The sequence below is a fragment of the Talaromyces rugulosus genome, chromosome II, assembly GCF_013368755.1.
Source record: "Talaromyces rugulosus chromosome II, complete sequence".
Classification (NCBI taxonomy): Eukaryota; Fungi; Ascomycota; class Eurotiomycetes; order Eurotiales; family Trichocomaceae; genus Talaromyces; species Talaromyces rugulosus.
Genome location: NC_049562.1, coordinates 4,111,563 through 4,135,178, shown reverse-complemented (window position 1 = coordinate 4,135,178; position 23,616 = coordinate 4,111,563). Strand labels below are relative to the sequence as shown.

At 47.3% G+C, this 23,616-nt stretch overlaps 8 protein-coding genes across 8 annotated transcripts; 5 read left to right on the top strand and 3 right to left on the bottom strand.

The window, feature by feature from the left end:
- Positions 1–2,043: 2,043 nt before the first annotated feature.
- Positions 2,044–3,174, bottom strand: TRUGW13939_03890 (uncharacterized protein; the record flags this gene model as incomplete). The annotated part of the gene is made up of 3 exons (XM_035487068.1): positions 2,044–2,086; positions 2,142–2,731; positions 2,785–3,174. 3 exons carry the CDS (start codon positions 3,172–3,174, stop codon positions 2,044–2,046), a joined length of 1,023 nt encoding a protein of 340 aa, XP_035342961.1.
- Positions 3,175–3,669: 495 nt separating this feature from the next.
- TRUGW13939_03889 (uncharacterized protein) lies at positions 3,670–4,185 on the top strand (the record flags this gene model as incomplete). The annotated part of the gene is made up of 1 exon (XM_035487067.1): positions 3,670–4,185. The coding sequence occupies one exon, from the start codon at positions 3,670–3,672 to the stop codon at positions 4,183–4,185; it is 516 nt and encodes a 171-aa protein (XP_035342960.1).
- Positions 4,186–6,199: 2,014 nt separating this feature from the next.
- TRUGW13939_03888 (uncharacterized protein) lies at positions 6,200–8,070 on the top strand (the record flags this gene model as incomplete). Its single annotated transcript, XM_035487066.1, has 3 exons — positions 6,200–6,284; positions 6,636–7,710; positions 7,764–8,070. The coding sequence occupies 3 exons, from the start codon at positions 6,200–6,202 to the stop codon at positions 8,068–8,070; spliced, it is 1,467 nt and encodes a 488-aa protein (XP_035342959.1).
- Positions 8,071–9,302: 1,232 nt separating this feature from the next.
- Positions 9,303–12,288, top strand: TRUGW13939_03887 (uncharacterized protein; the record flags this gene model as incomplete). Its single annotated transcript, XM_035487065.1, has 2 exons — positions 9,303–10,488; positions 10,544–12,288. The coding sequence occupies 2 exons, from the start codon at positions 9,303–9,305 to the stop codon at positions 12,286–12,288; spliced, it is 2,931 nt and encodes a 976-aa protein (XP_035342958.1).
- Positions 12,289–12,914: 626 nt separating this feature from the next.
- On the top strand, positions 12,915–17,191 carry TRUGW13939_03886 (uncharacterized protein; the record flags this gene model as incomplete). The annotated part of the gene is made up of 3 exons (XM_035487064.1): positions 12,915–13,992; positions 14,216–14,987; positions 15,043–17,191. 3 exons carry the CDS (start codon positions 12,915–12,917, stop codon positions 17,189–17,191), a joined length of 3,999 nt encoding a protein of 1,332 aa, XP_035342957.1.
- A 363-nt stretch (positions 17,192–17,554) lies between these two features.
- On the bottom strand, positions 17,555–18,694 carry TRUGW13939_03885 (uncharacterized protein; the record flags this gene model as incomplete). The annotated part of the gene is made up of 1 exon (XM_035487063.1): positions 17,555–18,694. One exon carries the CDS (start codon positions 18,692–18,694, stop codon positions 17,555–17,557), a length of 1,140 nt encoding a protein of 379 aa, XP_035342956.1.
- A 1,179-nt stretch (positions 18,695–19,873) lies between these two features.
- TRUGW13939_03884 (uncharacterized protein) lies at positions 19,874–20,263 on the top strand (the record flags this gene model as incomplete). Its single annotated transcript, XM_035487062.1, has 1 exon — positions 19,874–20,263. One exon carries the CDS (start codon positions 19,874–19,876, stop codon positions 20,261–20,263), a length of 390 nt encoding a protein of 129 aa, XP_035342955.1.
- Positions 20,264–21,083: 820 nt separating this feature from the next.
- TRUGW13939_03883 (uncharacterized protein) lies at positions 21,084–23,209 on the bottom strand (the record flags this gene model as incomplete). The annotated part of the gene is made up of 6 exons (XM_035487061.1): positions 21,084–21,259; positions 21,324–21,394; positions 21,445–21,603; positions 21,660–21,988; positions 22,423–22,820; positions 22,876–23,209. Coding segments are annotated over 6 exons (1,467 nt in total), but the record flags the coding sequence as incomplete, so codon positions are not given.
- Positions 23,210–23,616: the final 407 nt, after the last annotated feature.

Genomic DNA, 23,616 nt, shown 5'->3' with positions numbered 1-23,616 from the left:
TTTTTTTCTCCCTCTTTCTGGAACGACACAAAGTGAGGCTGCACCGCTGACTATTCCTTTCAGCGAATGCCAAACGATGGGGCATTTAGACTTGGACTTGCCCATTCATTTGCTCCCACCCCTCTCACCGCAGCTGGTGGGACTCTTTTTCATTCCTCGGCCAAGTGCTTTTTTTTTGTAATGTCTCTTTTTTGACTGTCTCTGTCATTGTTGTTGCTGTAGCTATTGCTTGCTGCGATTGCCATGATCAAGCCTGCATGCAGAACGACCAGTGTCGTAGCCCCAAAGGGACCTAGACCTTTTTTTTTCACAGGTCTCACTTTCTCAGATAAAGGTACGGCCTGGACAACTGCAAATGGCCATTTTTGTGCAACGGATCATTTTAATGCGTGCCCGAATGGAGCAGTAGATTTGGCCAGATTCAAATTAGGCTCTAGTGGGCCAGCTATTTTCTTCTTCTTCTGTGGTTGTCTAGAAGGGACTTTTTTTTTTTTTTCTTCCTCGCTGCATGCAAGCTTTGCCCCTCAGAAGCGGTCTGCAATCTCGTACCGAAAATCGTAATGTGCATATATGTACATGTACATGTTGCGTGTATCTGTATGTGTCTGTATATGCATATATGTAGCTGTATCTCGAAGTAGTGTACCCAGCTGGCTACATATATGATAAAGGGAATACGTGGTGGTCGCGGTGTTGTTGTTGCAAGATGCAAGTTGCGAGGACGCTAAAATTCCCCCAGATGGTTTCATGCTTGCATATCCGGAATCACTTGATTTGGTGGTTTTATTTTATTTTCGGACAATATTATTAATAATTTTATAGGACCAAGTATTCATAAACTTTTATTCATAAAAAGATTTGTAAGTACTTGACATATCCCGGCCCGACTCAACCATAAATTTACACCAGTATTATTATGACTTGAACCCATTCACTCTGAGATAAGATAAACAGAGTATAATTCGGTACTACTACTTTGTGTCACTCAATTTTGAAACTGCCACAATCTGAAAAACTTTTCAAGGCTGAACATACAGAGCAAAACCAACATCTGTACCCGGATGGATCAAGTGAGGCAACGCCCTACTCGGACTTTCTTTTGATAACCCGGTTTGATAAACATCTATCTGGGAACGGACAGTATTGTGTCTTCAGGCTGACAAAAAATATACCCTCGTCGCGAGGCTGTACCCATGGTTGATCCCTAGCCCTAGCTTCAAATCTTGCACATGTGTATATAGAGTGTACTCATTCGTTGCCAAGGCCCAAATTAGACCCGAACGCGCCTTCAAAAGAGCAGAAAAAAGGTAGAAACAGCAACTCCACATGTATGACTTTCCTAGGAATATATCGATACCCAACATGGCCCAGCCCAGCCGCTATCTAGACGAGGCAAAGCAAGGCAAGACAAAACACATGGCTCACTCAGAATAAAGAAAACCCGTCGATCTCGACAAACCAACAAATCATTGCGTTTTCACCACCATAAAAGCGGAACATAGTATCATGAGTAGCAGCAGCCCGATCAAGCCTCGTCTAACAAAAGGGGAGCACGCCAAAAATGGGGCCGGTCTGTGCTTTAAGGCGCGACCAAAGCCGGATTCGGCTTTGGCTTTGGCTGATCCTAGTGGCAAATTTCAGTAACCGGTCTGGTATATGGAGATAGATCAGTTGATCGGGTGTATGCAGTTAAGGAACAAGGATGATCGCTGTTCGAATGCTATATTGGCAGATGTATAAAGAGTCACGTGGGGATATTCTTTATTTGCCTTTTCGCTATGCTAATATTGAATATTCAATGAAAGTAATTGGCCTTCACACATCATTGTAGAGCGCAGACTCGGAGTCGGCAAGGGTCTCTTTCAACCATAGCTCCAGGTAAAGGGGAGCAACGCTTTTTAGTGCATGTATAGACGTGAAAAACTGTGCCAGTTAATTGTCTGCGCGTATCAAGTGTCTACATATACAGTAAGCATATTCAAAGTGATAGAACAACATGATCTTCGTTACTTCTATTTCATAACTCATCTCCACAAACTATATCTACTGTGGCGGCACATACGGCGTCACCAACATTTCGCTGAACCTGCAAATAGTCAGTCATTAGTTCCTTAAAAACAAGATATGAAAGGCAAACTCACTTTTCGAGCTTTTCTTTCCCTCGCACCTCTTCCACAAGAAGAGGCATTCTAACAACGTTGAAGTCTTCATATAGCTCCTCAATCTGCTCGAGATATTTCTTCTGCATCTTTCTCCGCGCGTTGCACTGCTCGCACGGGTTGTCGTTCTTGGGGAACAGCAGCTGATTAACGACAATCGAGTGGGTATCGATCGAGTAACTGGTCAGCTCCTGAATCATACGCTCCGTCTCGTACAGCGACAGGAACTCTGCAATACACACGCAGACAAACGTGGTCATGTCGGCGTTTTTGAACTGCGTGTTGACCTCGCCAATGGTCTCGCGCAGCGACTCCATCTTTTGCATCAGTTCGTCCAGGTTCTGCCCGCCGGGGAGTCCGCCGCGCGAGCCGAGGACGGAGTTTAGCATGGGACCAAACTGGCTGGAAAGTTGGGATAGTTTGCCAAGGGCCTTTTCGAGCACGGTGGGGAATTGGAGGAAGCGAAGGGTGTGGCCGGTTGGGGCAGTGTCGAATACGATGACTTCGTAGGACAAGGATTTGACTTGTTTCAGGACCTCGGCGAACGACATTGCTTCGTCGACACCGGGAATCTGTAGAAAAATTAGCATTATACAAGTATATAGGGGGAAAAAAGAGACCTTACGCTAAAAGCCAGATCCTGCATCATGCCGCCCATGCCCAACCCAGCCAACGGGTCTTCCTGACCTTCACCCCCCGTGGCAAGCAAGTCCTGAATGCTCCCATTCGGATCAATTTCCATCGCGCTCAGGTTTCTGAATCCATCGACGAGCCGGGCTTCCTTGCCGAACTTTTGGCCAAAGGCGTCGCTGAGGTTGTGTGCGGGGTCTGTCGAGATGAGCAGCACGGATTTGCGGGCCTTGGCGAGCTGGATGGCGAGCGAGCAAGAGGTCGTTGTCTTACCGACACCTCCTTTACCTCCGACAAAGATCCATCGCAGGGTTTTCTGGTCGAGGATTGATTGCAGCGTGGGCTCAAAGGCCTCGTCGTCGTGGATCAGCGCGGTCGACGACATTGGCGGTGTGGTGAGTTCAGTGTCTGTGGTTTTGTTTCCGATGAAGAGAAAGTCGCCGGCGATATACTGCACAGAGAGATGTAGCTGAATTTCTTTTGTTGCTTTCTTCCTTGTTGTTGATAGTCATTAACAGACAGATCGAAGTTTCCGGAAAGATCAGACCAAGTCGCTCGCTGCTAGCGGGGCGCCGCAGTGTGGGGAGCTAGCGACTGCCTTCTGCGTCGGCCAATGCAGTCTCTCTGCTCTCTACATCTCCAATCCTTTTAGATACGTTTTTGATGGTCTAGTCGATGCTAGTTGACTATACACTGTTTAGTAACTCGCTCACTCGTGTTTTCAACTCAGCGAGCTCCACTGACAGAAATCCGAAGCTTCAATGGCGGGCGGCGGTCTCCGAAGCTTGACTTGACAGGTATATATAGCTGCCCCGCAACCTGCACGACCAAGAAAAAAAAAAAAAAAACAGGATCAAACATTACTTCAGTACGCTTCTCTATGGAAACAAGTGAAAACATTCAGCTCAACACAACCGCAGAGCGTCTTGCACTTTACCAACGCCAAATCAGCAGCTCCGTCCAGACAACCCAGAGACACACGATGGCTCGCGACCCGATTACCTGCCATGTGCTCAACACCTTGACAGGCACACCAGCAGCAAACCTACCGTGCACGTTGACATTGCTGTCCGGCGGCGCTCAGTCCGACAGCTTCACGGCCACCACAGACTCGGACGGACGGATCAAGGCGTGGGAGACATCTGTGAACAATGCAACAACAACAACGACGAGCATTCTCGGCGCGCTCCCCGCCGCAGACTCCAAGACAAACTGGTCGATCCGCTTTGATGTCGGACCGTGGTTTGAGGCGCAGGGCATCGAGAGCTTTTGGCCCGAGGTCGAGGTCAAATTTACGGTCCGTGGGCGCGGTGTTGAGGGGAAGGATGGCTGGCGGCATTATCACGTCCCGGTGCTGCTGGGACCGTGGAGTTATTCGACATATCGGGGGTCTTAGATGCGGCTTGTTTCTCGGGTTAGAACAATTCTGATGTCAGTCTGTTGCCGACTGTTGTGCGTCGAGCATGAAGTATAAGTTTCGACCAATCAGCTAGAGTTTGCCTACTATTCGTAGGCTGTCTAATACCATGGTTATATACATGTCGCCGCTACACGTCAACGACTTTGTTTTGTCTATCCATTGTACTGTATGAAAAGGTAGAAAGATGGAAACGTTTGGGAAATGTAAATCATATCCAGTTTTTAGAGCACGTTGATTGAAAATCAGAAAAAAAGCATCACCTCATTAATGAACCGGCTAGATGTCTGCCAAGTGAGCCTTTCTGTATATCGATGGATTGATATGACCTAGTTCAAATTGATGCCCCCTGCCAAACCCTAAAGGTGTAAGGACAGCACTACAGGAGGTATGCTCGTAGATTCTTCTCTGATGTATGTACATGTAGTTGTTACACACAAAAACATATAGCAGTGGATATAAATAGATTTAAATATGGCCTAGACAGTATTATTAGATATATTTGCATAAATAATCAATAAAAGCCCATTAAATCTTGAAATCAATTGATAAACTCCTATAAGTGTTTATAGGCATTAGTCTATCGCTACATATAATATATATATAGGTGTATGTTTATATAAAACTTCTACCAAAGAAGTGAATAAACTGCCATAAAGCCTTACAAGTTGAGAAAATATCTCATATAAAGAAGCAATAAAATATCTTTATGACTTTCCCTTTTAAGAAGAAAGCATATTATCAGTACCGAGGGTCATGATAGAGACCCCACACGACTGTGCAACAACAAACCCATACATGCAGAAGAAACAAACGCATTAGCGACGTGGCTTTTCGGTTCTAGAAGGTCTGGCCGGCAAGCCACGTCATAACCTCGTAGATTTATATGCACGCCTGCACGCCTTTCTGGACAGCTGCAGATAAGAGGAATAATACATGTTTTAACCATATTATCTAAGATATAAATTTGACGACTTCTGTCTCCCCAGCCAATCGGAACAGGGTTGCATGCAATGCTGACCGACGTTCTGCCGCGCCAGAAAGCCAGTGCAGATCTCGCCATGAATGTTTGATAACAAAACTCCGAGACAGCAATTAATAATGATCAGTTGCCACCTAACTCCTGCCCACTCAGGAGCAAGGAGAATTATTATTAATGCTGGGGGAGGATAAAAAAGGAGCCATTGCGTCATCGGCACGGCCGCCAATCAGAGGTGTGGGACCCCACTGGGTGCCAGTGGGTGGCCTGTCCACTTCGGGACTAGCCTGCAGTAGCACCAACCATCCTGGGCCGCCATTGGCCAGCCCCGGAGCAACCCCGCCCGCGGGCTCGCGATGGTTGGTCAGAATTTGACCCACCTTCCCAGTCGGGGCAGGCGCGCGTTGTCCCGAAATTCCTGTCGTCGTCACCGTGATCTCACACTGCAACCTTCCTCCTTCTTTTCCATCAACACAATAAAAGAACAACAATAACAATAACAATAATAATACAATCGGACGGGATTGCTATTCAGCCAAATTGCGATTGAGTAGAAACCTGGGATCTTAAAAAAAACAAGAATAATTGCATGGGTTGGAAAAGCCAAAAAACCCGAGGAAAGTAGAAAAGCGCGAAAGGAAGAAAAAAGATAGCCCCGCTTAGCTAAGCACGGTACGTTTATAGCAGGCCCATCGCGAATTCCCTTTAAGCCCGGCTACGTCACTTTCTCCTCTCCTTTCCTCCAAAACCGTTCTTGGTACTTGCATCATCACGTTCGAGTCTCCCCCAGCAAAAGCGCATCAGCCTCACTGCAACCACCCTCGGACCATCGCGACGGCCTTGTTGATGTTGATGCTGCCTGCGTCTTTTTAGCTCTTTGTCCCCTCCCCGGCGTCTTGTTTTATTCGGTCACGCGTCGTGTGTGCCCTCGGGTCATCGAGACCGCATCGTCATCATCTTTTTCTCTCTTCGCTCTCGCTCTCCCTCCCACCAACCACCACCACCCCCCAGACCATGTCTGCTGCCGTCGCGTCGAGAACGTCGCCAGCCACCATATCCTCGCCCATGGACTCGAAAAAATCTGCTGTCAAATCTGAAGGTACGTCCTGCACAAAAGACCACATTGCGTCGTGCTGCTTTTTTGCGTATTATTTTCTGCTCTTCCCTACCATGTCCCCATCAGGCCTAGTGGCCCGCCACCAGTGAACATGGTTCATTGCTGCTGCTCTGCTGCGCGTCATGACCTCACAATTACCCTTCTCAACCTATGTTATTTTATTTTCCAGGGCTGTTGCTGCTAGGCAGAAGCGCCAATATAGCCAATGCGGATAGTCCCTTCTTTGCGCACCTGATCCTGGCCTTGTCGCAACTTTGCGCTTCCGTCGCATCACCGTTTTCCTCTTATCGCTACCCTCTCTCTGTTCCGCGTCGCTGACATCATCTATCGCAGACGCTTCAGCCGACGCAAAAGACCAGAAACCCTCTGCTGATGCAGAATCGCTCCCCCCGCCGCCTCGTCCTGCCGCCTCCGGTTCTGGCGAGACCCCGGACTACTTCAACTCCCTCCACAATCCATTCTCCCTCGAGCCCAACCCGTTCGAGCAATCTTTCGGCAACCCAGCAACCGAGACTCCGGGCAAGTCTCTGCTGCCTCCGGTCGCCTCGATCGCCTCGCCTGCTCTGCCCGGCGCCAGTTCTGCCAATTACAACTGGCCGAACTCGTTGCGATCAGGACCGCTGAGCCCTGCAATGCTGGCTGGCCCAACTGGCTCGGATTATTTTGATAACATCGGACGCGGCTTCCCCACCCCCAACGAGTCTTCGCTGCGAACCGGCTTGACGCCTGGTGGCGGAGGCTCCATGTTTCCTGCCCCCAGTCCCAACACCCAGTCGCTTCTCAACCAACTCCAAGGCGGCGGCGCGACTCCCTCCACCCTTGAGTTCCACCGCACAGCTCTCAACGCAGCCAAGCGCAGCGCTTTCAATGTGCCCACCTCGAATCCGACCAGCGAGCCTGAACAGTTGGTTGCCACCACCATGGACACCAAAAATTCGCACCCCGCTGCTGCCGATCCATTCACCCATCACGATGCTGCCGACGCCGCCAACGGTCTCTTCATGCTTGCCAAAGGTGGCCAGGCAAATATGCCCAATCAGAACGCCCCAAACCAGCCCTCCGAACCCGTCGCGGATACTAAGCGCACACGAAATGCTAATAACTCGATCAGCAGTGGTCGCGAGATGACTGCAGACGGATCCGATACCCAGGGTGAACAGTCGAAGCCAGCTGCCAGGGGTAAAGGAAAGAAGAACCAGCCTGGCAAAGGGGCAGCTTCAGTAAACGGACGCCGCAAGGCCGACGAACCGGCCAAGGGCCCTAATAAAAGGGTTAAGACTAATGGTCCTATTGAGATGACCCCGGAGGATGATTCTGATATGGATGATACGAAAGATGATTATGGCGGGAAGGACCCGAAGAAAATGACCGATGAAGAGAAGCGGAAGAATTTCCTCGAAAGAAATAGGTACGTAATTGAACATGTCTGTAGATATAGATATCAAACTAACTGGATCACAGGGTTGCCGCCCTCAAATGTCGCCAACGGAAGAAACAATGGCTCGCCAACTTGCAAGCCAAAGTCGAAATGTTTACAACCGAGAACGATGCGCTCACTGCGACAGTCACACAGCTCCGTGAAGAGATTGTCAATCTCAAGACACTTTTACTTGCGCATAAGGACTGTCCTGTCTCCCAGGCTCAGGGCCTCGGTCCTTTGATCATGAACGGCATGTCAGCCGGCTTCGACCCCCATCCCTACAGTATGGCAAATAATATGGCCATGCAACCTGGTGGTCCAATGCCTGCCCAAGCCATTCGCCGATAGACACGCAGAGAAATTATTCCAATTTGCAATGACGTTTCACGAAACCAGATATCACATGTCGCCGCCCCAACACCCTTGTTGCTCTCTCACCCCCAGAGCTCTTCTTTCCATTTCCCTTCCCCCCTACTTGGAAGCTACTTCCATCATATTTTGTTAATTTCTTTGCATTATTGGATACGGCGGTCGAAATTTCCTTCTCAACTTGTGACATCACTTGAAGCCATGGCATGGGCGGAGTTCTAATGATGCTTTGGACAAAAAATGGACATGATCAGGACCGGATACTGGTACATCATTTCCTACCCTTGAGGCGTGTGCAGTTTTCCCTTTTTCACTGGATTGCCTGGGTTTACTGTTCTCTTTTCAGTGTACTTTTTATTACTGGGTGTTTTATTTCATGTTTGACCGGTGGCGATTGTTTCGGTATGGTTGCTTTTATCTGGTGTTTCAGGATCTTTGCTGTGCTTGTTCCGCTATTCTTAATCTCTGTTTGTCTTCCTATGGGAAGGTTTTTTTTTATTATCTTCTATTCCTTTTTTATTCTTCTTTTTCTTGTTTGATATTTTACCTCGCGATGCTTTCATCTTCCTGGAAGATGAGCGATGCTTACCCCCCCTCGGTCTAGATCGACCTATTACTACTAGCTATACTTCAGATCAGATCAGATCACTAGTTTAACCAATGAACTAAGTAAACGGCATGGTTCAAACTGATTTTGACGATAAGTAAATTAATTGTAATAGTACTATGCAATACATAAATTAATTCCCCCATGCGGAGGCGAGCCGGTGGCGCTGATTAGATAGATTAGTTGCTATCGAAGCCAAACAAGACAAACCCAGTCGGGGTTCGTCGTCAGTAAACAAACGTCCCGCACCGCGAGCAGCAAGGCTTCACCATTTATTTTATTGGTATACAGCCAATTGCTGACTGAACACGTGAAATATCGAATTATCGAATCCTTTCAAGGCGCTGATTTCGGAACACTCGAAAAGAAAAGGTCAAGACATGATATCGACAGTCTTGACATAATAATACACACAGCAATTCCCTACCTGCAATGTCCCCGCGCAGGCCGACGGCCCGACCGAATCTGAAAGCTACCTGAAAAGAAATAATCCTGGGGAAACACTACACCTGGAACCAGACAATTCAAAAAGAAAGAGAGATTTCAAAATCAAGGAGCGAAAAAAAAAAAAAAAACGGACAGGGGAAACACAACAAAAACAGAAATGTCCGCTCGACGCGCTCCAGCGCGCTCTCGCCGCGTCGATGATGCTCTATCCCAACTCGTCGATTCGCTTCTTCCACCCATAACTCTGGACGATGACGAGTACTACTCTGCCGACGAAGAAGACGCGCTCGCTGCAGCCGAGGAACACCGCCATCGAGACCGGCTCGATCGTGCATGGCGCACACTGGAAACAACGAGGGCAGCAACAGATAACGACGACGACGACGCCGCGGCGGAGAATATCAACAATGCCTCTGATTTAATCAAACGGAAATTGCTCAGGGATAATGCTAGTCCGGATAAGGCTGTTCGGTTTTCAAATCTTTATTCGCGATTGTTGACGCAGCCGGTTCTGGGTCAGAAGTGGGCGATTCTTTACTTGTTGTTTAAGTTGTCTGGTGACGAGACAGAGGAGGGTGGTGGTATACAAGATGGAAGGGGAGGCGGCGGTGGTGTTCGAAGTAGAAGCCCGCTGATGAACGAGGGGAATCTGGATAATATGTTGCTCAAGGAATCAGCGAAAGATATACGGTCTGGCATGAGGATGGCCGAGGACGACGACGGCCCTGCCATCGGTTCATCTGTTTCACAGCGTGGAGAGCGAGCTGAGAGGAGGCCCTCCCTAAGGACTACAGTGCAGAAACAGCGGGTTCGGCCAGCAGTTGAAGAAGAGAGAAACACTCCTCCAAGCCGACCGCGGACGACGAGCATAGCAAGGGAAACAACAGCTTCTCCACAGATGGGCGAGACAGAGTTGACCGAACCAACGCTACTACGCGATCTTCCTTATATCCTCCAAGGACTGTCCTCAGCAAATGTGGAATTCTCGTCCACTACCACTCTGAAATTACCGACAAACCTTTCAATCCCAATGACATCGCTGCTGCACACACTGGCCGAACCGTGTTTGCTTTACAAGGGGCTGTCTACCTTTGTCGATGGTTCAGAAGGCGGACTTGTTAGTCAGGCTCTCAGGGCTGCAATTGGAAACGAACTGCGATCTTATCTGAGCCTGGTTGCCACGTTGGAGGGCGAAATTCGAAGGGCATTGACTGCGGCAGCTGACGAAACAGACCCCAAAGGCGCCGTCAAAGGTGCTGTCACCCTGAAGCGCTGTGTGATATGGACTCGAGAAGCGACCATGGCACTGCGACTGATGAGCAGTATGGTTGAGCAGTCAAAAGGTACTTCTATCTTCAGATTCGTACTATTAAAGATATACTAAATTTGTATTACTAGATAAAAAGGGCGGCCAGCTAATCTCCTTGGTGCATGGCTTTTCGTCGTCCCATGGCGACCCCTTTGTCGGCAATTTTGCAGAAAAGTTATTGTCACACGTCACCCGGCCCTTTTACGATATGCTTCGACAGTGGATCTATGACGGAGAGCTGTCTGACCCGTACATGGAGTTTTTCGTTATCGAACCGGAGTTCAGGCCGAGCACAGATCCTCGCCGTTTAGCATCGAGCGTGTGGGAGGACAAGTACAAGCTGGACGAAGGGATGGTCCCTAGCATCATCACTGAGGACTTTGCGAAAAAGGTTTTCCTCATTGGCAAATCCCTGAATTTCATCCGCTATGGCTGCGGTGATTCCGTGTGGGTCGAAGCCTATTCCAAGGAAGCATCCAAAGAACTTCGTTATGGGGATACTGCGAGACTGGAGATATCCATCGACGAAGCCTACAAGACGACGATGGCGCGTTTGATCCATCTGATGGATACCAAGTTCAAACTTTTTGACCATTTGCGAGCCCTGAAAAAGTACCTCCTTCTCGGACAAGGGGATTTTATTGCGCTGCTGATGGAGTCTCTTGCGTCGAATCTCGACCGCCCCGCCAACTCGCAGTATCGGCATACTCTCACGGCTCAATTGGAACACGCGATCCGGTCATCGAATGCGCAGTTTGATTCCCCGGATGTGCTTCGTCGGCTGGATGCACGAATGCTAGAGCTCAGCCACGGGGAGATTGGTTGGGACTGTTTTACGCTGGAATACAAAATCGACGCCCCCGTGGATGTGGTTATTACTCCCTGGGGCTCGACTCAGTATCTAAAAGTGTTCAACTTTCTATGGCGCGTGAAACGTGTTGAATTCGCCTTGGGAAGTTCGTGGCGCAGATGCATGACTGGAGCGAGAGGGGTCCTTGCTAGTGTGGAAGACAAAGTCGGTCCGGACTGGAAGCGAGCAAGATGCGTCATGGCCGAGATGATACACTTTGTCTGTCAGTTACAGTACTATATCTTGTTTGAGGTGATAGAGGCCAGTTGGGACCAGTTGCAGGCGGCAGTTTCGAAGCCTGAGTGCACCCTGGACGACTTGATTGACGCTCATACTAAATATCTCAACTCAATCACTCACAAAGGACTCCTCGGAACGGCTTCTGCTACTTCTTCCTCTTCTTCTACCTCGCGCAGCTCGGCGTCGGGGAAACCACCAGAGGAAAGCTTTCTCAGCCAGCTTCATCACATTCTCAAGATCATGCTTTCTTACAAGGATGCTATTGACGGGTTGTACTCTTTCTCAGTCGCCGAATTCACACGCCGTCAGGAAATGAGCGCGAAAATCGAAACCCGGACCGCCCAGGGGCTTTGGGGGGTTACTGAGCGTGATTTCCCTCCTCCTTCTTCTCGCCACTCTAAACCTGGTGGTGGTGATGCAGAGCCGTCGGTAGACGATCATATGCTCCCCTCGCTACGAAGCCGACTCAGTGATCTTGCAGTGGATTTCAAGGCCCGGCTCAACGTCCTTCTCGGCGATCTCGCGTACCAGCCCGATGTGGATATGCGATTCCTCGGCGTCAATATGAATTTCAACGATGTGTACGAGCCGGTCCGACGCCGCCGGACTACTACCACGACGGGGTCGTCGTCCAAGGATCGAGAACGCATGCGGCGAAAAGCCGGGGCTAGTAGCAGCGCAGAAAAGAATGCGAGTGTGCAGAACGACAAGGAAGTACCGGAGGGAGCTGCTGCTGAGAGCTAGCTACCTTGTCTTGTTCAGTTCAATATGTGATTTTTTTTTTTTTTTGTTGTATAGATTTTATGCACAACTGGTGTTGGTACAGGAAGGCGCAGGGGCTCGACAGGTCCGTTTTATGTTCAATGTTGCAATATACCCTTTTAGATTCAGAGTACCATCTAAATTTATTACATTACATATGTACTTTGTGCAAGATCGGGGTTGCCAGTTTTTACCAGTTGACCGCTATCCTCATCCTCATCCATGTGAATACCAGTCGTTGCCCTAGGCTAACCCCACCAATCACTCATCTCTCCGCCTGAACGCCCGATAACCCGATAAACAGCTCTCCAGGCGACATTTAAAATACAGAAATTAACAACTTTAGGCGAAACAATTCCACTTTGATTAAGAGTGACCCACCGTATATTGATGCTCCAAGATCAGTTGGCAAGTAATCAATATAAGTGGGCACGTTACTATACAGAGAATCAACTCATGGGTATTTCTATTGGACGTTTCGTTTGGCCAATGGTCGCTAACCATCAGCCTGATCGATGAAAAAACTACCCCTCCAGACGTCTCGCTGTCATTTGGTTTCATTTTTAATACAACATATTTTCTTCAAGCGCCCGCAACGAAAAGACAAGATGGCACCCAATCCTGACCAGGCCGTTGGAGGGTCTACCATACCGTATAAAAGAACCGCTGTCGAGGCAATGCTCGATAAGGAGGCCATGGCAAATACTGAATACACCGTTGGATGGATTGCTGCCTTGCCCCATGAAAGGGCCGCGGCTGAGGCCATGCTTGACAAAGAACATGAGCCACCACAGCACAAACACAAAAATGATGACAATATCTACAACCTGGGATCTATTAACGGCCCAAACGGCCACCAACACAATGTGGTTATCACTAGTCTTCCATCCGGTCGATACGGGACAACTCCGGCCGCGACAGCTGCTACGCATTTGCTCTCTAGTTTTCCGTCAATTAAATTCGGACTAATCGTTGGTATCGGCGGTGGGATCCCAAACGATGACAACGACATCCGGCTAGGCGATGTTGTGGTAAGCAGGCCGGAAGGAACCTTTGGAGGTGTTAGACAATATGATTGTGGTAAAACAACCTCTCGTGGCTTCGAAGAGCGTGGCTCGCTAAACTCTCCACCTCGGGTTCTGCTCAACGCCGTGAGCGCTGTTGAGAGCAAGTATGAAAAAAGAGGGAGTGCAATACCCAGCATACTGCAGATTATGTACGAGAATTATCCGTTGATGTTCACACCTCGAACAGGGCCTGGTTATGTCTACCAAGGTGTAAAAAATGATCATCTATTCCACCCAGATTATGGACATTTAAGCACCAAGAAAGACTGCAGTGTGTGTGACAAGGCGAAGGAGGTGTTACGCCCAGAACGATCCGATTTTGACCCTTATATCCATTACGGTACCATCGCTTCTGGCAACAAAGTCATCAAGGATGCAAGAAAACGGGATTTGATGTCAAAAGAATGTCTCTGCTTCGAAACGGAAGCTGCTGGGTTGATGAATGATTTCCCGTGTCTTGTCATACGCGGAATCTGCGACTACTGCGATACCCATAAGAACGATCAGTGGCAAAGGTATGCTGCTGCTACAGCAGCCGCATATGCAAAGGAACTTCTCCAGGTCACAGACGTGGTAGATATCAGAAGCACACCAGATGCGCGAAGGGTTATGCATGAGTGTTAGCACTGAATTTTTTTCTTTCTATTACAGGCTATTTAAGTCGAAAGCCCTTCCGGTGCAGTCCTATCTAACAATACCTACAGTACAAATAGTCAACCGAAATGTGACGCAGATACGAGAGCAGGTAAACGAAGGATTTGAATCTCTTCGAGAAGGGACGTCATAATACCCATATCTATCTAATATATAAACCAGAAGAATAATATTCTGACTCCCTTTAGACCACGAAGAATGGAAACGCCATGAGATTCTCAACTGGATCAGTCCAATTGACTACGGTCCTCAATATAGCGATATCCTCAAGCAGCGTCATGATGATACAGGGCAATGGCTACTGGATTCGTCACACTACCAGACCTGGATAAGACGCAAAAATCAGACCCTGTTCTGTCCTGGAATCCCCGGGGCTGGAAAAACTGTTTTCTCCGCGATTGTTATCAACGACCTAAATGCCAGGTTTCAAAATGATTGCAATGTCTGTGTTGCATACATATTTTGCAACTTTCAACGGCATCATGAACAGACGCTGGAGCAAATTCTCTCGAGTCTTCTGAAGCAACTAGTGCAACGACAGACCTCTATTCCCAATAGTATAAAAGATTTTTATGCTGCGCACAAGGTTGGGAGGACAAAACCCATATTGAGCGAGATTACAGCCTTGCTACAAAAAATTGCTGCCATTTATTCAAAAGTTTTCATTGTTGTTGATGCTCTTGATGAGTGTCAAACGACCTCGGGATGCCGAAAGAGACTCTTATGGGAGATCTTCAACCTCCAAGCCACAACTGGGGTGAATCTTTTTGCGACTTCGCGTTTCATACAGGATATCGAAAAGGAGTTTAGTGGCAGTATTAGATGTGAAATCCGCGCCAGCGAAAAAGACGTGCAGAAATATCTCATTGGGAAATTGCAAACATTCCCATCATTAGGCTTGAATGGATATTATCTTCGAGAGGAGATTAAAAGCAGAATCACGATGGCAGCTGACGGAATGTATGTACTAGCATACATATGTAAAATGATTATCAGGTTAGCTGACATAAGTTAGGTTTCTCCTTGCACAACTCTATATGGATTCTTTGGCCTACAAGACAACACCTAAGGAGATAATGATTGCACTAAAAGACTTGGAGAGGGAATCACAGACACAAAATGACGACAAGAAATCCAGAGCATTGGATTATGCCTATATACGAGCCATGGGACGAATTAATGCCCAGAGGGGAGAATATCAAAGGCTTGCCAACCAGGTCTTATCATGGATCACATGCGCCAAGAGACCTCTACTCGCTTCAGAGCTGCAACACGCCCTAGCTGTCGAGATTGGCAAGCATAATCTCGATAAAGATAATATCACACCAGTCGAAATAATGATTTCAGTATGCGCTGGCTTGGTCATTGTTGACGAACAAAGCGAGATTATCCGGTTGGTCCACCACACAGCACAGGAGTACTTCCAGCGGACCCAGAATTCCTGGTTCCCTAATGCCCAGACGGATATTACAAAGAGGTGTATTACTTATCTGTCGTTCGACAATTTCGAAGCTGCCTTCTGTCTCGCAGGTGATGAGTTTAAGGCGATGTTGAAGTCTAACGTTCTCTATGACTATGCTGCGGGAAACTGGGGCGAGCATGCCCGCATGTGTTCAGCGGAAGACGTGAATCTCATGATTCTTGACTTTCTTGAAAATGAGACTAAGGTGTTTGCCTGTAGCCGGGCAATGATGGTGCCTGACATCTACGTGGACCACAATCAGAGACGCCAAAAACGAGCAAAAGGACTCCACCTCGCTGCATACTTCGGACTAGTAGAATCAATAGCTGTCTTGCTCAAGGGCAAGCATGACGCAAACACTAAGGACACATATGGCCGGACACCGCTATCATGGGCTGCATGGAAGGGGCAGGAGGCCGCAGCGAAGCTACTACTAGAGAATGGTGCTGAACTTTATTCTAAGGATAAACATTCACGGACACCATTGTCGTGGGCAGCAGATATGGGGAATAAAGCAGTGGTAAAGCTGCTGCTAGAAAATGGAGCTGATAATTTGGAGTCTACGGATAAATATCACCAGACACCGCTGTCATTGGCTGCTCAGAATGGGAATGAAGAAGTAGTAAAGATGCTACTGGATAAGGGCGCCTACCTTGAAACAAAAGCTTCACTTGATATGACACCACTATTATACGCTGCATGGAATGGGCTTGAAGGAGTTGTGAAGTTGCTGCTAGATAATGGTGCTAATATTGAGTATAAGGACCAATATGGTCGAACGTCGCTATGGTTGGGTGTAAGGATGCGACGTGAGGCGGTGGTAAAGCTGCTGTTGGACAAAGGGGTCAACATCGAATCAAGGGATAAGGACTATAACGAAACGCCATTGTCGTGGACTGCAAGGGAGGGACACGAGGCATTGATGAAATTCCTGTTGGACAACGGCGCCAACATCGAGACAAAGGACAAGAAGTATGGCCGGACGCCGCTATCATGGGCGGCAGAGAATGGGCATGAGGGGGTTGCGAAGTTACTGCTGGATAATGGTGCTGACCTTGAGTCTAAGGACAGGGAATATGGCCAGACTCCGCTATCATGGGCTTCGGAGAATGGGCATCCGGCCGTAGTAAAGCTACTTGTTGATAAAGGTGCTGATCTTGAGTCTAAGGACAGGGAGTATGGTCGGGCACCACTATCATGGGCTGCGGAGAATGGACATCAGGAGGTAGTGAAGCTACTTGTTGATAAAGGCGCTGACCTTGAGTCTAAGGACAAACTGTTTGGCCAGACGACACTTTCGTGGGCTGCACAGAAGGGGAATGAGGCAGTAGTAAATCTATTGTTGGGCAAGGGTGCCAATCTCGAGTCTAAAGACGAACAGGGCTGGACACCGCTATCATTAGCTGCCGGAAATAAGCACAAGGAAGTAGCGGAGCTGCTGCTGGGTAATGGTGCTGACGTTGAGTCAAAGGATAAAAACGGGCGCACCCCGTTATCATGGGCCGCAGAGAGTGGGCATATGGAATTGGTAAAGCTGCTGTTAGATAATAGTGCCGATGGTGAGGCGAAGGATGATTATGGCCAGACATCATCATCATGGGCTGCAGAAAGTGGGCATATGGAAGTGGTGAAGCTGCTGCTGGATAATGGTGCTGATGTTGAGTCTGTACAGTCAGATGCCACAGTCGTTGGATGCGAATAATGGGTATGAGGAAGTGCTGGATAAGGGCCCCATCCTGTAACATAAGGATAGACAATTTCAGATACAACTGTGCTTGGCTCCGGTCAATACCTGTGCTGTTGAATGGGTACTATTCATCACTCAAGCTTCACGGTGAGGTCCTCAGCGAATCTTTTCCTTGAAGGCATAAAGTACTGTCCAAACTTTACATTTGCTACTACGTGAGGTTGTTGGTTTCAATTTTGAGTGGAATAATTCCCGAGATAAAAAGAAGAAGAAACGAAAGAAAACCGGTCTAGACGGAATATTGATGTGTCCTACTAGGTGTAGGTGAATGGTGTGTCCAAATAACTAGAGCAGGATACTTGTATAATGATATACTGCCTACTCACTATCCGAGCTCTCGCTACTACTAGATATCTCAACCACCATAGTCCTGTTCTTCCTCTTCTTTCTAGACGGTGCCTTTTTATTCTTGTTCCCTTTGTCGGCGGTGGCTACCTTGTCATCCTTTGTCGTCTCAATTTCGGCCGCCGAAGTCGAAGTCAAAGTCGATGGCTTGCTAATCTTTCCACGTACCGTCCACAGAACCAACTCAGCACGCCTCCTCTTCTCAAACCTACGCTGAATCTCAGCATCGGCGTCTTGGAAAGAAATTCCGTCGTCAAAGTCCTTCACGCCCGCGTTTAGATTTCCCTTGAAACGGTGTATTGCCTCGTCGTACGCCTCTTTGGACAACTCTGGTAGAGGAGGGGGAACAGCGGTGTCCTTTTTATTTTCTTCTTTATCATCACCATCCGCTGCCTCCTCTCCCTCCTCTGCATTGACTGCTTCTCCCTCATCGAGCTTGATTGTGTCCTGCGCGTTTTTGCGAAGTCGCTGTCTCGCGCCTTCGCTCTTCAAGCCCTTTAGATATGCAAACAGCGCTTGGTTGTACTCTGCGGGAACATCGTCCAGCGACAGTGCCTTTTTTAGGAGTTGCGATTCACGATTCTTTTGAAACTTCCATGCAGATCGATCCGTGTGGTACTGTGAAAGATAGGAAAGAGCAGACTTGTCGTCTGAATCATAAGATGCCGCAGGTGTCGCTTTCTGTCCGTCACTCTGGGCCGGGCTTTGGCTTTGCCGTCGCTGTGCTCGTATCTCTCGTTTTCTCTGCTTCTTGGCTTCTGGCGACTCCTCCGGTGATGGCTCGTCGTCGGTTTTTTGTGTGGTCTGAACTGCTTCTGCTGATACATCTTCAGCTGACGAATTGTCCTCTTCTTCGTTTTTCGTATCTTCAGTAAAGGATACGGATTTCCTCCCCGACTTTTTCTCTTTCTTTTTCTTTTCTTTCTTTTCTTTTTTATTTTCTTCCTCTTCTACGGCGTCATCGTCGAGTCGCCGCCTCTTGGAGCTTTTGCTCTTCTTCACAAGTGTCTCGTCGTCATCTGCTTCGTCTTCCTCCGAAGTTCTCTTTTTCTTGTGTCGTTTTTCCTTTTTAGCGTGATCTTTGCGATCTCTGGTTGCGACTTCTTCGGACATGATGTACTTGACAAGCGCGATTATTCGAAGAGGGAATTATCGAATTGATTAAATCAGGAGAATGAGTAAAGAATTTGCAACAGCAAAAGAGAAAAAGCAACAGTAAAGTTCTGAAGCACGATTAAAAAAAAGTTATCGGCGGGTCAAAAAAACAGTTTATCGCCCCACTTGAGAGGAAGCTCTGGGCTTGGCGGTACCAATTGTCTTGGCAGAGAAGCCCTAACTTGTGATTTTTCTTGATCTCAAGAATTATTTTATTTGGGTCTACTAAAATTAAATATGTTGACAGATGGTTATACTGAATATAATGTGCTTGGGAGGCACGAAATATTTTTTATTTGTCTAGGTTATTTGCTTCCTCTAGGCATGTGAATCTTGCTCTAGATCTAAGTGATTAGGGAATTCTCAACTTGATCGCTCATTACTCCTCCAAGCCAGGTTGCAATGTAATCTGGGTTGGTATTGGCAGATCCTACAATGTCAGAGCCACCACTATCTGGGCCCTCTCCGTTTGAGCTTCCAACGTCAAACCATGAATGTTGATAGAATCCCATGGATTACCTTCTCCCCGGCCCTGAAGAGAAACTGCACACGTACTGTGACATTGGGGCCCGTTGTTTAGGAGATCTAAGCACATATCTCCTTCATCTATAAGCGGGGGGTCCATCGATGATGCAACTATTGCGCGTGCTCGGAAAGATGGCCACGGAATGACATCTAAGTATGGGTGGTGAGGAATGGTGAGCTGTTCACGGGTGGGACGCAGATCGTTGGTCAAGCCATGCGAGTAGATTTTTTGTAGAGGTACTTAGGTTTTGTCAAACGTGTAATGGTAAGCTCTCCATTTTCCACTTGAGACTTCCGGTGGGAGTTCCGGTAATTCCTGCAAAAAGGGCGATATCGCTTCGTCACACATGAAAGAATGAGGATCAAGACCCAACAGATAGCCATTTGCAAGGCAACCATTGAAAAAACTTACGCCGGGCGGAAAATTGAGTAGGCTAGGAATACTCATATAGCCTCCTTCTCCTACTATTGATGGAAGTGGAGAGGACTTTATATACCAAATGTCAGGACCATTGAGTTGAGACAAAATCCTAGCACCTGCCAAAACAAGTTCTAAAGTCGGCGAATGACAAAGACCACCCAAAGATTATTCCAACGCCTCACGCACTGCAGATGCTGAACCATACGGTTGAACACCGACTGCCAATCATCGCCCTTTGCCATGGTCCTACCCTCCTGGCCAGCTTGGACATCGAGATCAATGGTCGAAGTGAGAAACTTGTGAAAGGCATCGAAGTTGCCGCGCTCCCGGCTTTGGAGCCAATGGTCCATGCACAAGGAAAGCTGGAGCCTCAATTCAGCTTCTACACTTGGAAGACACACGAGGTACTTGCTGAGGCGGGAGCTGTTGTTGACGAAGAAACGGACTTGAAGGATATGACCGTAGTCACGACTGGTGTCCGAGACGGATTACGCATCGCAACGGGCCCTGGGCCCCAGACTGCTCGGAATCTGGTCAAGGCTACAATCTCTGCAATCAACAACAGCACTAAGAGAATGTGAGTCAAAACGTATGGGTACTGGATACGCTCCATGTTGGGATCCGATTTAGTAATTGTTACTCCATTAATAATCCATTAAAAAAGATTCCGTCTTGTACTGTTATGAAAATCTCTTACAGCTGAGGCTTTTTCGATTTTTTTGGCTCTTTTTTTCTCTCTTTTTTTCTCTCTTTTTTTCTCTCTTTTTTTCTCTCTTTTTTTCTCTCTTTTTTTCTCTCTTTTTTTCTCTCTTTTTTTCTCTCTTTTTTTCTCTCTTTTTTTCTCTCTTTTTTCTTTCTTTCTTTCTATCTTTTTTTTTGGATGGAAGGAATGAAAGACCTGGTGTAACTTATAATTGCCCTTCACAGAAGTATTCGTTGAAGAATCAGCTTTCCGACTCCAATCTTGTGTCAGGAGAAGCCTTTCTAAATGGTGCTTGAGGGTGTGACTTAGGTTGGCCTAAAAGTATTGTGCTCTTCACGAACACTTGGTTCTAACCTCAAGCAACACTACAGTATGATTCTGCGAATGGAGAATGTGTTAAAATACTATGTCTGAGAAGATAAGTTATGTTTTTGGAATGCGATATCGAGTTCCGTGAATTCCCCCGTAATGTTTTTAGAATTATTATACTCCTACGAAGGGAGAGTATGTTTTCAGGAGTTGACCCAGGAGACACAGGCCCTTTTAAGGGTGCCTGGAACACCAGTGTCAGTCGGAATAGTCATACCAAGAGCGATATATTGTGTACGAGTTATTAAAGGGCTCAGACAGTTTTGTTTTATCTTTTTAAGTGAAAAAGGAAACATAAAATTTAACACACTCAAGGTGCTACACAGAATTTAACGAGATGTATATCCGCCATTGGCAAAGATAGTTTGCCCAGTAATCCACGCCCCTTCCGTGCATAGGAAGCGGACTAACGGTGCAATATCAGTAGTCTTGGTAAGCCTATTTCCCATTCCATTAGACTTATGAAAAGCAACAGCCTCGGGAGATTCCTGAGGATAGAAAAATGCTAAGCATTGTCATTAGTTAGTCACGGTGTCAATCTGGGTTCAATATAAAGATCGACAGCTTACGTGTATCCATTGGCCCAGGTGCAACAGCGTTAACACTGATGCTACGCTGTTGGAGTTCTTTGCTCACGCCCCTACTTTGAAGTTAAAACAAGTTTTGGATAGAGGTTAGGGTCAAACATACTTTGTAAAGTGCTCGACTGGAGCCTTGCTGCCAGCATAAGACGTGTAGAAGCCAGTGAAGGCTGCTAAAAGGGCTGTCACGATGGTAATTATTTTACCTCCATCGGTAACGTGAGCCGCTGCCTCCTTGAGAATGAAAAAGGCAGCTTTGGAATTAATCCTAGAAGCCACAGGTTTAATGTTAACGACCACTTGAGTATTCTTGGAACAACTTACGCAAACATTGAGTCGTATTCCGCCTCGCTGATTTCCGTTATAGGTTTTTTGAGCACCTTTCCAATGGTATTGACGACAATATCGACCTTCCGGAAATCACCCACGACGTCCTGGAAAAGCTTGCCGACAGCACTGGCTGTGGTCAGATCACCTTGGTAGAAGATAACATTGATTGACGGGAATTTCTGTTTTAGTTCGTTCTCAAGATTCACAGCATCCGGCTTGGTGCTGTCTGAATTGTAGTGAAGGGCAAGGTTGGCGCCCAGACCAGCCAGTTCTCGAGCAATGTCGGCGCCTAAGTTCTTTGCACCTCCAGTGATGAGAGCCACCTTTCCAGAAAGAGCCATTTTGAGTAAATAAAAAAAAATTGATTAATGAAGTAGGGCAGGAATTTGAACAAGCCTTTCGCTCGAGCATCAATGACCTTTATATACCTATCTTGCATCCTGCTACGCGATGTAAAGTGGAGACAAATGTGCTGATTGGTCACAATTTAAAGTTAGTATGCGTTTTCCTCAACGGGAATAGCTGCCTTTAGGGTCTCGGTAATTGGACCACAGTAAATAAATGCCCCGTAGCGTTTTTTGGTAAGTTACAGGCCGCGACAATAATGAATAATAATCATGTAATCCTCATCGTCGATCTATCAAGAAGCGCCAAGGAAATTTCCCGGATTCGGAGTGGCGTTATCCAATGTGGCATTAGGAAAATAACGCTCCGAGCGGCCGTGTAGAAATGCCGAATTATAATCAATCCATATGACAATCCGCTGTAAAAGGCCATTTAGGCCCAAAGAGCATAGTCCTCCACGTAGCTCGATCATCCGAGATAACCCTTGCATATGCATATCGTATGTGTCAAGCGTGCCGAACATAGCCTCGTAGCTAGCCATTTTGGCGACGGCGCCAATCAAGGTGTCATCCACTGTCTGATGACTAGTCTCGAGTGCCTGGTTAATGGACCACACAGCCTCATAGCGTAGCTGGAAGAGATCGACTTTCAACTTGTCGTGTTTGTGAGAAGCCGCGTAGTGAGAGGTAGAAAGCAATAATATCACTAAAAACAGTGCATTGCTAGATATAGCTAATGAGAACCATCGTGTGCGGAGCAGACCGCGGTTGAAAGGCCCGTCGATCTCTGGAATGTCCACTGCCATACTCACTAGATCTGGACTAGTTAGTAGGTTGAAGGTATCTGATGTCCGTGCTATACATACAGTGATCAATAACAAGTGGGAGATACGGCTTCCACACAGGATATGAACGAAAGGGATCAACTCGACAGCCGCCAAGTAGTCGCGGTATTCGGATTTCCGTTTCTAGAGAAGCATTTCCGGCTCCACCACTTTGAAAGCCCATAGAAAGTTCGACTCGATATGGCAGAAATTGTTCTCGAGCCCCCTTCTTTTGGGCCGCCCGTTTGTGTGTCTTCCACTGATATCGAGCTACATGTGATCGCACCGATGGTTGTTTGGAAGAAGTCTTAATATCGTTGAGATCAAAGCTATTGACGAACCGAGGCGCGATCTGCATAGTTCCAATGCTATAGCACCTTTCTGATAGTTAGTATACATGGCGCTGCGAAGGCAGCGATTTGTGTGGTTGACCATCAGTTACCGCAGTCAAGAAGGCACTACGCTAATCCCGATTCAGGGGCGGCCGGACTTTTCCGAATGAAGCTGGTCGACCACTTACATTTGACGCTGTCCTCCTTCGCTGGCAGTGTTTATCTATAAATTGACATTGTCAGCTTCTTTTTAAATTTTATTTCTTCCTGGAATATTATTTGGACTTCTCTAGTCATATAAGGTTAAGTTATTTCGTCTATATCGCAAGTAAAATTCCCGTAATCTTGACTGCGTGCCGACATCGCTCCGGCCAGTTCAAAATTCACCGATCGATACCTCCTGATAATATTTCATACATATGTTCGACCAGAATCCATCTAACCACTTCAT